The sequence below is a fragment of the Lygodium microphyllum genome, chromosome 5, assembly GCF_053477565.2.
Source record: "Lygodium microphyllum isolate KBCC chromosome 5, Lygodium_microphyllum_v1.1.10, whole genome shotgun sequence".
Classification (NCBI taxonomy): domain Eukaryota; kingdom Viridiplantae; phylum Streptophyta; class Polypodiopsida; order Schizaeales; family Lygodiaceae; genus Lygodium; species Lygodium microphyllum.
This window is the reverse complement of record NC_141139.1, coordinates 106,866,753-106,880,784: the sequence shown is the minus strand read 5'-3', so window position 1 is coordinate 106,880,784 and position 14,032 is coordinate 106,866,753. Positions and strand designations below refer to the sequence as shown.

Here is a 14,032-nt window from a genome sequence, read left to right as displayed (position 1 = left end):
GTATCTCATACCAACACACATGCAAAACGCCCTCAAAATAACATTTTCTTATATCAAATACATTTTTCATATTTCATGAAGATTGTTAAAATATCACATTTTATATATTCATATGTTTCCTCTATTCCCAAAACTAGTTAAAATGGAAGCCATATTTGAACCATTAGAAACCCTAAGGGTGGTATCATGCATTATTTTAGTGTCTTCAAAACTTGCATCCACATCACTTGTTAGGGTGAGGATTTATTACAAAGAACATAAAAATTTGCATAGAGTTTAAAAATTCCATGTAGGCTCAATAGCATATTGGCTTCCCATCTATTTGTGAATGTGTGAAGCTTCACCCACCATCATCAAAGGCAATGTTTAGGGCTTATTTGTTATCACCAATGAGGGAATTTTGAAGATTCCTTTACCATCACCAACTATCATTACTTGCATGCAACATAACTATACCAAATCAAAAACCTTACTTTATATTAGTATGAAGTTGGTCTCAAGCAAGCTAAGTCTAAAATGCACTCAATATGATTTTGCTAAAGATTTGCATATGGAAGTCTTTAGGGGGGGGGCGGAGAGAGAGAGAGAGAGAGAGAGAGAGAGAGAGAGAGAGAGAGAGAGAGAGAGAGAGAGAGAGAGAGAGAGAGAGAGAGAGAGGTTTAGCCCACTATCACAAGTAGCATTTTACATTTTTCCACGTCATATATCACAATTTAGTCCATTATCAAAAGTCGTTTTTGATAGTTTCCCATGTGGGATAAATGAAAAAAATAGCTCTTTTCCCTTGTTTTTCCCCATAGAAGTTTTGCAAGGGAGGTATCATAAATCTAGGTAGGTTTCATTGGAGATAGGGCACCACTCACCCACACCCAATCAATGGCCCCTTGCCCAACCACACCTACCTTGATATACCATCACTGTTAGAGAATAGTTGTGCTTAGATAGCATACTTGTAAATGTTCTTGAATGAAGAATAGTATTTAAGTATCAAGATTTTCATATTCAACAAACTTATGGAAGGGTCAAGATTTTAACCTTTTATATACTTTAGGCCTATATATGGGTGTCACATTAATGAAGTCTCCGACTTCTCAATCTACGTTGGGGCTATATAAAGGCCTCATGCGAATGAAATGCTTGAAGGTTTTAAACATACAAATTACAATGTTTATCCCTAGCTAACTTTGATATTCATGGTGTAACCTCATATGTGTAGGACTAAAGGAGACCTCTTTGAAATCTTTTTTAAATAATTGCCATCATCTTTGTTAAGGAATATTGAGTTGGCAACTCCTTGTAGTCGTATGAGACAATGCTTCAACCCTACCCATAAAATTTGTAAAAGATATAAATGAGAGACTATGTTAGCCACACAGAGAGAGAGAGAGAGAGAGAGAGAGAGAGAGAGAGAGAGAGAGAGAGAGGGGGGGGGGGGGGGGGCGCATAAGATACCCACCTTGATCCACATAGCAAGGGACCTTAAGGAATGGATAGGTGTCACATAGAGAAACCTAGCTAGTGGCTAGATCCCTCCTATGTACACAATTAAAGAGCTCAAAGATAATAGATGTCAAACTTAGGCCCTAGGAATGGACATAGCCAATCTACGTCATTACTTTTTCAACGTCGTCATTAGATAAATGTTTCATTGTAGTATTAATACACGATTAAGCCTCCCACACTAAGTTAGTCGTATAGAGAAGTAAATTTGAGATAGAATGACTTTGTGTGCGCATTTAGAAGGTCCATTGATGCCTCTATAAATTAACCTTATTGGTTCGAAAGGAGAAGGTTTATTTTGATAAATCTTTTTAGTAAATGTTGGTCATTGGAGACCATAATTTCCAGGTTGAGAAAAGATGTATATAATGAGATGCAATGACTGCCTTGTATCATTACGAATTGGTCATTGAAGTAGTACAAGTCTATGAAGTCTTTTGGATAGATGTAAAATAGGCAAAATGTGGCCCATTAATCCTTGATTTGGCTAATTGTAGAAAAAAAAAATTGCATATGAATGAGGGATTATTTGGTACTTTATCCAAACCTATAATGAAATAATGTTTCATAAGTATATCCAAGCATGGATATATTTTGTCTATTTGAAGAGTTACCAATCTTGGCAAAACTCGACAAAGAAATATCAAGGACCAGTGCTCTTTAACCCCTGCACATACAAAGACTCAACACAATATTTTGTGGAGATAGCAAACAAGAACACCACCTAAGTTGGCTATAACACAAGCATGTCTAGTGGATACTGCACATAAAAATTAACGATAAATAAGGTACAACACATACATAAATGCCTAAGCACATTTAATGGATATCTGTTTTCTTGATGCTACAATACATACCCAAATACCACATAAGCCATCTGGATGTAAGCACAAGCGATCACCTAAGTTGGCTATTTGATATTAAATAAGGCTAAACAAGCCACATGGATTCAGGCACACAAATGATCAGCTCTAATGCAAGAGTATGATTATGAGTATGTTCAACGTGAGCAGTTTGTAGATGAAGGCATTTGAAGATAGCATATGCTGGCCCCATCCTCCAAATGCCAGGCATAACTTGAGCATGGCCGCCTCTCTTGATGCACCCAGGTGCTGTTTGTTTTAATGAGGATTGAGATTGAATGTGTCCCCTACGTTTGAGCAATGTAGCCTTTCGGATCCAGACAGCCATCAGAAACCTATTTTGTTACACGGGCACATTTAGGTGTCCACCACATAGCTCATATCTGGCCTTATAATCATCCCTCCTCACAAACTTGCGTGAACAAATGAAGCAATTAGAGCACACATTACCCAGATGTTTGGTTAGTTGGCTGTCTGTGTGAAATATCACGAATGGACACCATTTGGCAGAAGCCAAATCCTAGATCCTCAATGCTTGATATGTGCAGTATTGTCCACTGCTCATTCACCCTCATACATCCACCTCATCTGAAGCAATCCTTAATCTCAGACTATCCTCAGCTTTCCACATTCTGATAATTTTGCTTGTGTGGAAATACTGATATATCAGCCTTTAACTTGCAACTTGTTACCAAAATGCTGCTTCAGATGCTGCTCAGTAGAGTTCACCAGAGTGGAAAAGATACCTGCAGCAAGATGTTGCCATGCAATGTCATTCTAGGCTGAGCAAATTTATCATCAATGAGATTAATTTAGGCTTAAGATCGTGGCAGCAAGATGTCTCCATGCGATGCAATCATTTTAGGCCAAGAAAATTTCATCATCAACGAGATTAATTTAGGCCAAGCAAATTTATCATCAACTCTTGTTTTAAGCAGACCTGCATCACCACTTTTATTATCCAACAGAATTCCTTTGATTAGTAATGCTCCAGGTGCTTGCTCAAAGACCTACAAGCAATGAGCATATTTAGAGTGGGCACATAATATGAAGATGACTATTAGAAGGATACTGTCTTTTTCCATACTGATATTGAGAAGCCTGAATTATTTGAACTTAGGCTATTCTCTTCAGTAAAGCCTTTTTGTTGCATCTCAGAAGAGAAAAAACCCTGCGAAAAATCATATGAAGAGAGGACTTAGAAATCCCCAAAGTTCTGGATACAGGTTAGGCGTGACTAGGCAAAATACCTTTGAATCTATGAATGCAAATGCCTCACCTTAATTGAAAAATTTGATGTGTCAACTTCACAAGCTATACCCAATTCTTGTATATGATGTGCCATTGCCTGTAGAATATCATAGGCTTTGCAGTTTACAAGTCCCTGCTTTGTCACATCACAGACAGAATTAGATCAATTTATTTGCTGCAACTGTAAGGTACTACATGAATTGCACATTGAAACCTACACTACAAAATGAAAGGCTTTCCAAGACCATTAAATTACAGCTGGTCTGCACTCGCAGGTCCAGGAAGCTAAGACAATGAAGTAGGATAAGAAGTCAACCATTGTACAATCAGCAATCTCATAAATCTCAGACAAGGTCATAGCATAATTTTGGTCAGTTTACCAACTCTAGGTTCCCCAGGCACAGCATGATATAGCACGGTAACTTGAGTTTGGTCAAAATGGATGTTTTTGTGCTCCTCGAGTATGCACCATTGCTACAGCCCTGTGGCTTCAAACTACCAGTCTAGTATTAGCTCTGAAAGGAAGGCCTGTGTGCTGCTCTAGTCTAAGCTCTACACATTGGCCATCAAGTTCATACAGGAAGATAGCAATTCTAGATGCTTGTTGAAATCATGTTGTTGCTATGCTCAAAGAACCACCTTCCAAATCACTCCTGCAGCATATAACATTGCACTCAAATGTTTGCTACAATTTTAATAATCAATTCACCACAGCAATAATTGTTGCAAAACATTCCAACATTGTGCAACCCTCTAAAAGCACAAATATCGCTTCCAAGTACCCCCTTTCCTTGCTCTGTGTCTGCACTAACAATAATATATCAAACAAGCTACCTATCCACCATTACAAAGTATGAAAGAAAGCAAAGTTTGGACATTACTTCCAGCAAAAATTGTCTTTTGTTGGATGTGAAAAGTCCAGTATAGGGTTTTTCATGAGGCTGCCTGAATGACCAAGCAAGACCCCAGCGAGAAGTCCGACCTTGAACAAACTCTGTGGTGCGTAGGACTTTTACTCCATGCTTTCGAAGTTTTGGAATCAACCCTTTTAAACTTACTTTTCTCCCTACCATGGTTGTAAACCAACTGCAAAATGGGCTTTGTTAGACTGCATTCAAGTAATCAACAAGCAGCAAAGGCAAAACAGGTGAGCAACATTACTGGATTTGTTCTTTCAGCTGTGTACTATCCTCTATGATTCTAGAAATAAATCCCTCTTCTCCTCCAGGACAAACCATTTCCTCAACTGTTCCTCCACAAGCTGTATGAGGATTAGCGCCTGCTTGTTCAATACTCTCAAAAAATGGAGGATTGCACATGCAAAAATCAAACTTTTCTGTACTATTTACAACTCCCAAAAGAACAGGGGGACCCTCATATTTGCAAGAGTGCTCTGCTGCCAAGCTCTCCTTTGGGAAGTTCCTCCCACTTTTTGAAGATTCGTGATAGATGCCCATGCCTTCACAACTGCTATTAATATGTGAAATAGATGTATAATCTTGTGCCTGATTGTCTATGCCTTCTGTTGTAGCTTCATTTGCTGTTTCACCTTTATCTGGAGGCATATTACTGGATGCATGAACATGTGCATCAGCTCCTGTACATTTCTCGCATGTTTGGTTATCTTGATGAGTAGAATCTTTGATACTCCTTACTAATATAAGATGAGTCAGATGTGGATTTTGTTTGAGATTCCTTTCAGCCCATTGGATAGCAGTTTCAGTTATATCTGCAAATTAAATGGCATAAAGGCTCTCTCTCGCTCTCTCTCTCTCTCTCTCTCTCATCATGCAGTGTAGGAATTGAACTCAAGAACTACAATTCAACACGAATTAAACCTACCAACTGAGCTACAACTGTTTGGTCTCTCTTGTGAAAATGTGCAGATGGAAAGAAGCAAGAAAGCACAAAGCATGAACACACACAATGAACAATGACAAAGAACACAAGAACTCAAAGAATGAATGAAGAACAGGCATGGAATCCATAAACAGAAGCATGAGATGTATAGTACAATATCACACAAGTATCAGCATGTGTAATAACCAGCAATGTCTCCAGTCTCCCGCTCTAAGTGGATGTGATCCGATGATACAATGATGGGAGGAGTGGAGTATATATAGACCTCTAGGAAAATGTTAAGCTAAAAAATATGCATTATCTTGCTTTAACTTCAGCCTATAACCCTGAAGGAAATGGCAAAAGTGAAAGAGGTCATCCACCTATTGTAAAGGCATTGGCAAAAGCATGTGGAGAGAAGATAAAAGAGTGGCCACGATTGCTCCCTTATGCTTTGTGGGCTGAAAGAACAACTCATAGTGCTGTTACAGGATATATGCCTACAGAATTGATGTATAGTCAAAAACCTATCATGCCGATAGAAGAGATGACTGTCACATGGAGTGTGTTACCTTGGGAGGAGGAGTTGAATCGAGAGGAGTTGTTGGCCTTACGCATTAGACAGTTGGAAAGAAAGTCAGAAGACATAGAGACAGCAACTACAAAGTTAAGGGCAGCAAGGATACAAAATAAGAAACGGTTTGACAAAAGACATAGACTGAGACCAAGATGGGGATTGGGTATTGGTTTATGATAGCAGTTTAGATAACCAGCCCAACACTCGAAGATTACCCAAGTTTCTACATCCCTTAAACAAACACCCAAACTTTGGGAGGATCCACATCTATAAATAGGAGGCTGCTTGGCACACTCCATCCACTACTGCCACCTACTGCCTCCAGCTGCTGGTGACCAGTTCCTGATCCCCTTGACAGCTGCCCTTACAGTTTGAGCAGGCCACCCTGCTGTCCAACCACTTCCAATGCAGCTTGCAGCTTGCATTTTGTGCAGTGCAAGCCCATTCAACATCAAACACGCCTTCTATCGTCACTCAACACCCTATAGTTTCTGGTGATCAGATGCCATCATCTTCCAACGGTTACACTGCTGCATATAGCTTACTTTGATCTTATTTAACCTTCATAGAATCTCTGGAACTTTTTTGGCTGGTGCCTTGTTAATTGGTTTTTTTTTCTTTTTTGAAAGTTAGTCATTTTAGCATTATTTTTGAAAGTTAATCATTAATGTGCCTTCTTTGTTGGAAAGCATTTCCATTGGTTTATCTTAGGCCTAGTAAACTTCCTTTTTTCAGCATACCAACCCTAGAGATTGTTGTGTTTTGGTTTCTAGCATACTTCCCGTCCATTTTCAGTATCATCTCAGCTCCGACAAGTGGTTAACAGCACTCACAATCCGTCTCCGGTGGACATCGCTCTCTGACTATTCCCTCGGCCCACTTCCACAAGTGTCATTGGCTGTTGAACAACTCTGCCTTTGAGCATCTTGTACACTCTTTCCATCATGTATAGCATTCATTTATTCGCATCAAAGTCCTCTTTCTTCTCTATTTGTGTTTTTGTGTTTTGCGTTTTGCATTTTTGCGTTTGTGTTTAGAGTTCTTTGTGGTTTAGTTACGGTCATACACTCAATGTTTTCTCTTGCAAACCCTAGCATATCTCCACGTGATATTAAAGAAAGTGCTCTTCTAAAGAGTTATTTGAGGCCATCATGGATTACTTGGTTTGTTCTTGATTAGACTATACGACACAAGCTGATTCACAATGACTCAAACCACTCCATCTTCGGATCCTCTAATGTTTTCTCAAATAACTAAAACAATGGCGACTCTATTGAGGCATTATGGTCTTGATTTGAAGAATAAAACTCAATCTACTAACCTTTCTTTTAGGAATCATTCACTTAGGCCCACCAACTCTTCCTCGTCTCATAATCCTTCACAATATGCATCTCAATTGGAATACTTGCTGATGAGATTGATCACCTCTTAGTTGAGAAATGACTTTCCACTTGGGACACAATCGAAAGTTCAAGTTCTTCACAAACAATCCCAGTAGCAAGTTCATACAATCCATTTTTGTGTGAGTCTAACTATGTCTATGTTTCTCCTTTAGTTATACAAGGACCAATTGTAAGTCACCTAGGAGACCTAGTTTTGTACTAGTATGGATTAGAAGAAAACTCTACAATTAGACATGTTCCATAAGGTAATCCTTTATCTTCTGTTTCATTTGATTTTGAGTTTGGTGCTTCCCATTTACCTTCACATTACCCACCCTCTCCTCCCACTTTCACTTCACATTTAGATTCCTCCACTTTCAATCTAAAATCCTATTTTAAACCTACCATAGGTTATGCTATCTTAGTTCACATTGTCTTTGATGCACATTTAGGTTGTAGACCATCATTAGACACTCAAGGATATACCACTTTGTAGCCAGGTGCTTTGTTGCCGAGAATGCTACCTACACACTATGCACCTCCTCAATATACGCAAGTGCATCACCCTCTGTCCTCCAATACAATTGTGTGGAGGATCCCCCTCTTGCACGATATACCACCCTCCCCAATTGCTCAAACTCTCTTTCGGTGTTCATGAGCCATCTCTTTCATTAAGGGACTCAAGGAGTGGAAAGAAATCACATGCACATGTAGACCCTATCCCACCCTCCCTGATTGATCCTAAACACAGACCACATTCCAATACTAATGCTCAATCTCCTTTGAAGGAAAAAAGGAGTGGTAAAGTCCAATCATCAAAAAGACCCTTTTGGCATCACTTGCCTATAAAGAATAGATTTTGTACAATTTACCAAAAACCTGGCCATGTTGATGACAATGGTTGCTCGAAGACCAAGGGTATTAGATCTACACCAAAAATCACACCCTCCACATCTAAGGATATTTTATCCACACCAAAGTTGAATCCAATTCCTATTTCCAAGCCAACATCAACCCCTTCTGACAATGGTAGTGCCACCCCAAGGAGATTGTGAGGGGGTCTTTCCCCAAGGAGATGGCCCAGTTTCTTTACCTCCTGGTATCCGTGGACCGTGTTCATTAGTGGCTAGCCATTGGTCCAGTGAATCTTGGATCTGCCCCTCAACTAGTGCCTTATGGCATCTTTGACTAGTTCAATCATTACCTCCAATTAGGCTAGTCTCTTAGAAGTCCTAGGTCACCCTTACAAACCTTCGGCTAATTAGACTCCCTTTCCTTTAAGCTTAGCTTAGTCATACTTTTACTTTTCAAGTCTTCTATTGCACACCTAAACACCTATCTTTCATTCACTTTTGTTGCATCTAACACTCACTCAACTTTCTTTTTTAGTTAGCACAGTATCCAAAGCATCTCAATATGAAATATCTAGTATGCAGGTTTCGTTTTTTATCCTTTCATGCTAGGCTTTGTATTTTATTTCAAGACTAACATTGCAAGTATTTACACGTCCTAACTGAGGTGAAAGTTTGATTTTTCTTTTCTTGCCTTGGTAAGTATTGTTGTGGAGCTCAGCTGAGAGTGACAGAAGTTCGAGAAGTGTGTGAGAGTGTGATGGCTAGAGAGAGTGAGAGCAGAGTGAAAGTACAATGCGATATGAGTGTACCAACCATGTGTTGGTACACAAAGAATAAAATGTATTTATAGTTAGGGCACGTAAGGATGCATTCACATGTACAGCTAAATAATATGCATGTATTATACATGGAGATTAAACCGGGCCTTTATCCCAACAACCTCCCACTTAAAGGTTCGAAGTGAACCTCTAACCAACTCCCACTCGTCAGATGCAATGCTCATGCTGAGCTTTGCTTAGACTTTTAGTGAGAACATCTGCAGGGTTGTCTTATGTTTTGATCTTGGTCAATGTGATTTGACCATCATCTACACGGTTGTCTTATGTTTTGATCTTGGTCAATGTGATTTGGCCATCTTCCAAAATCTGTCTGATGAAGTGATATCGCACATCTATATGCTTTGTGCATGAGTGATACATGGCATTCTTAGCCAGATACACAACACTCTGGCTATCACATCCCAAAATTGCAGTACCCATAGACATGCCAAGATCCTCTACAAGTCTGCTCAACCATATAGCTTCATTAGAAGCTTCAATAGCTTATATGTATTCAGCTTCAGTGATACTCAGTGCAACAATGTTCTGCAACCTGGAATACCAAGAAACAACCCCACCAACAACTGTAAAGACATACCCGCTGATGGACCTACGAGTCTCCAAGTCACCTGCCATGTCTGCATCACAATAACCCTGCAAACTAAGCCCATAGCAAATACACTTTATTTGTGTACCCTTGAGGTATCGAAAAATACACCTAACAGCCTCCCAATGTGTTTTGCTAGGATTTGACATAAACCTGCTAACAACTCCCACTGTATGAGCAATGTCTAGACGAGTAGCGACCATAGCATACATAAGAGAGCCACAAGCTAATGCATAAGGGACTCCCTTCATAGCATTTGCTTCCACATCATCTTTTGGGCCGTTGGCTTTGCTAAGCTTAAGATAAGGAGGTAAGGGTACCCCCAAAAGGCTTAGCTTCAGCCATATTATATCTATCCAATATCTTTTCAATGTACTTTTCTTGAGATAAAAAAAGTAATTTCTATATTCTATCTCTACGAATCCTCATGCCCAAAATATGCTCTACATTCCCCAAATCTTGCATGGAGAAGGTTGATTTCAGCTGATTTTTTAGAGCATCCAAGCTACTCTTTTTTTCCCAGCTAGCAACATATCATCCACATCCACATACAAAACAAGTACGATGGGGGTGCCATCCGTATCTTTTTTCATGTACAAGCAATGATCTGCATGGCTGCGTGTAAACTCATGAGATAGCATAAAGGTGTCATACTTTTTGTACCACTACCGTGGTGCTTGCTTCAGCCCATACAAGCTGCGTTTTAGTTTACACACCATTTGCTCTTTTCCAAGCCATTTTCAACATGTTGTTCATGCTATACAGCACCTTCATTTTCATTACCAACACCTGCATTTTTGTAATCAGCAAGCCTATCTTGTTGTCCATGACCTCCTTGTGCTCCTATTTGCTGTCCATCATCATCTGGCTCAAAAACAACCGCCTGATCATCAGTTTCAGCCTGTGGTACAACACCATCAGGCTCATTTTCTGAAGTAATAGGTGGCTGCAACTCTGAAATTTGACCTTTTTCATATCTTCATTAGAGGCTAAAGTACCTTTCAGCAATTTTGCCTCATTAAACACAACATTATGGCTGCGAATAATTTTCTTAGACTGAGGTAACCACACTCTGTAGCCGAATTCACCCTCATCACCATAGCCCATGAAGATGCCTTTGGTGGATTTTGGGTCAAGTTTGTTCCTCAGCTCATCCCTAACATGCACAAAAGCATCACAGCCAAATATGCGTAAATGGTTATATGAGGCCGATTTGCCAAACCAAACCTCCTCACGGATGACATTATTTAAGGACCTGTTTGGAGAGCGGTTCCAAATGTGAACCGCGCTTTTGAGTGCCTCTCCCCAAAATTCATGAGGGAGATTAGCAGTGGACAGCATGCATCGCACTCTTCCACATAAAGTCCTATTATATCTTTCAGCCACCCCATTTGAAAAAGGATTGTAAGGGGATGTAAGCTCCCTCTTAATACCATGCAAGTCACAAAAGGACTTAAATTCAGTTAATGTGAACTCACCCCCATTATCAATTCTCAAGCATTTCAGCTTTCTACCTGTCTAAGTGGTCACAAATGCATAAAAAGTTTAAAAAACAACAAACACTTCAATTTTCTTTTTCAACAGGTATACCCAAATCTTCTTGGAACAGTCATCAATAAAGGAGACAAAATATGCATCACCACCCAACAATTTCATGGGCATACTACATACATCAGAATACACTAAGTCCAAGACATTGAAATTAAGAGAGACACCAGAGTAAAAAGGAATTTCTTATTTGCTTTCCAAACTGACACTCATTATAAAAGTCAAGTTTAGAGCCTTTTCCATCAACCCTCTTCAGAGAGGTAAGAGCATCAAGTCCTTTTTGGCTCATATGACCTAATCTCTTATGCCATAACTCCAAGTGGCTGCAAATTTCAATAACTGCAAGAAACTTGCCATTCAAGGCTTTACAGTGCAAACAATACAAGGTGCCCTTCTTGGTTCCTTTTGCAATCAGCATGGAACCCTTTTTCATTTTCCACAAACCACCACCAAACAATGTGGTGTAGCCATGCTAGTCATGTTGACCAACAGATAGTAAACTCTTTTTAATGCCAGGCACATATCTGGCATCTTTCAACACAAGCTCTTGACCATTGTCTAAAGACAAGTGTACAATGTCAATCCCATCAATGCTACAAGTATGGTGATTTCCAAGATACACCTTTCCATAGCTGCCTACATTGAACATAGCAAAACACTCCAAGCAAGAAGTTACATGGAAAGAGGCACCAGAGTCTACAATCCAAGTCTGAGTGACATCATCATCAACTGACAAAAGTGCATCAATCACATCAACCTTGGTAATCTGCATATCTTGCATGTGGCATACAAGGGCATCATAATCAACTGCACATAATACATCAGCCTCTATATCTGAAAGATCCTCTATGACCACACTAGAGGCCACATTTGCCTTTTCTTTGCATTTGGTTGCCTCTGATGCATCTGTCTTATCTTTCTACTTCTTTTTATCTCCTGCATTCTTCTTTCTCTCTTGTTCCTTCTTGTAATACCTGCAATCAACTTTCTTGTGGCCCTTCCAACCACGATGATAGCAATTAATGTCACTCTTTTCTTTTCCTGCTCTTGCTCCTATTTATCTGTCCTGCACTTGCATTTTTCTTTTCAACCCTGCCTCTTACATTATAAGCTGAGTTGCTGCCTTCCCCACTAGACATACGTCTAATTTATTCATTCAAGATAGAACCCCTCACCCCATCATATGAGAGATTGGGGTTATTGTTGAGTGAAACCACGAAGGTCTCCCAAGAGTCAGGCAGTGTCATGATCAAAAAGATCGCCCTCAACTTATCATCAAAGTCCAAATTTGCATCTTTGAGCTGATTTAGAATCCCTGTAATGCACTCAAGTGCTCAACTGCAGGCTTTGATTCATCCAATCGCATATTCACCAACTTGCGCATTAAATGCACCTTCTGATTTAGGTGTGGTCATCTCATAGGTAGTTTTCAGCTTCTCCCATATTGCATAACCTATATCTAAACCCTTAATGTTAGTCAAGATGTCATCAGTGACACCCATCTTAATATAAGCCACAGCCTTTTTGTTTACTCTGGCCCAATCTCCATCAGACATTAGTGTGGGTTTATCTTCCTGCAAAGCATCCTCACAATCCTTTAGAAACAAAATGCCCTGTATACAATCTTTCCAAAGGTCAAAGCCATGACCATCAAACCGTTTGATTTCCATCAAACTCTTGATATCTAAACTGGAAGAAGTTATAGCCATTTTATTACGAACACAAGAGTAAATGCACTAAACTGCAGAAGCACAAGCTGAACCAACAAAATACACTGCTGTTCTTTCTCAACCAGGAATAAATCTCTATTATTTGTACATGAATCAGCCACCACACGGGCAGAAATGCAGAAATTTACCAAATTCTGCGCAAATCCCCAAAATTTCAAGTCCAAAATTGCATAAATGTCAGCCAATCTAACCTAGCTGAGCAAAATTTTGCCAATACATGAAAAGCCCCAAAATTTTTGGAATCCAATGTCAAGAAATTTGACTCAAAAGAGTAAAATTCTGACTAACTTGGCAAAATTCCCAAATTAATTGAGGTCACCACACGCAATGTCTACAATCTCTGACCCGAAAATCACTAACAAGCATAAACAATGTCAAATCTGGGAGAAGCCCCAAATTTTCAGGCCAGATTTGCACAGATCTGTGACATGTGCCTTCGGTGCATGAACTCCTACCAAGCGTAAGTGGTAAATGAAAAGATTTAAAGAAAAATTTTGATTTTAAGAAAAAACCTGACGTGGGGGGTCCGTTGACCCGTCAGGTGGGTCACGTGGCCTGTCTGCTGGCGACCCGGCCGTCACTGCTCCTTGACGCGTGCAACTGCTGCCTGCCCCCCCCCCCTGTGCGCCTGCTGCCTCGTCACGCACCACCTGTCAGCTGTGCACTGCGTCAGTGCCCCACTGGACCCATGGACCCCAAATGACTGGTCCTGATCGCGAGCAGTCCGTCTGTCCTGCTGATCATCAGCCAGTCTGCCTGTGGCCTGTCGATGGTCCCCACTGAACCTGCCCCGCAGGCTGCCTGTTTGTCACCTAGGCTGTTCGCCTGTGAGTGTAAGCTGCGTGTCTTCTATTAGTTGTCAGTCAGCTACGCATTGGTCTTGGGAAACGTGCAAAACCTTGGCTCTGATACCAGTTGTTGTGGAGCTTAGCTGAGAGTGACAAAAGTTCGAGAAGAGTGAGCGTGAGAGTGTGACAGCTAGAGAGAGTTAGAGCAGAGTGAAAGTACGATGCGATATGAGTGTACCAACCATGTGTTGATACACAAAGAATAAAATGTATTT

General features: G+C 40.1%; 1 protein-coding gene across 3 annotated transcripts in view; it reads right to left on the bottom strand.

Moving 5' to 3' along the window:
* Window positions 1–1,900: 1,900 nt before the first annotated feature.
* The window catches only part of FIO1 (methyltransferase), a 37,808-nt gene continuing 25,676 nt past the window's right edge, over window positions 1,901–14,032 (bottom strand). The window contains exons 3-9 of one of the 3 annotated variants that reach the window (XR_015690922.1): window positions 4,776–5,343; window positions 4,496–4,700; window positions 3,643–3,747; window positions 3,451–3,534; window positions 3,304–3,373; window positions 2,814–3,109; window positions 1,902–2,698 (exon numbers count right to left, since the gene is read on the bottom strand). Coding sequence is in view for 2 of the 3 variants with exons in the window: in XM_087678283.1 (XP_087534409.1) it covers window positions 3,030–3,109; window positions 3,304–3,373; window positions 3,451–3,534; window positions 3,643–3,747; window positions 4,496–4,700; window positions 4,776–5,343 (1,112 nt within the window). In the remaining variant the exon portion in view is untranslated. Of the gene's footprint in view, window positions 3,110–3,303; window positions 3,374–3,450; window positions 3,535–3,642; window positions 3,748–4,495; window positions 4,701–4,775; window positions 5,344–14,032 lie in introns of all 3 variants that reach the window. The other 2 variants (XM_087678283.1, XM_087678282.1) reach the window with 2 other exon arrangements.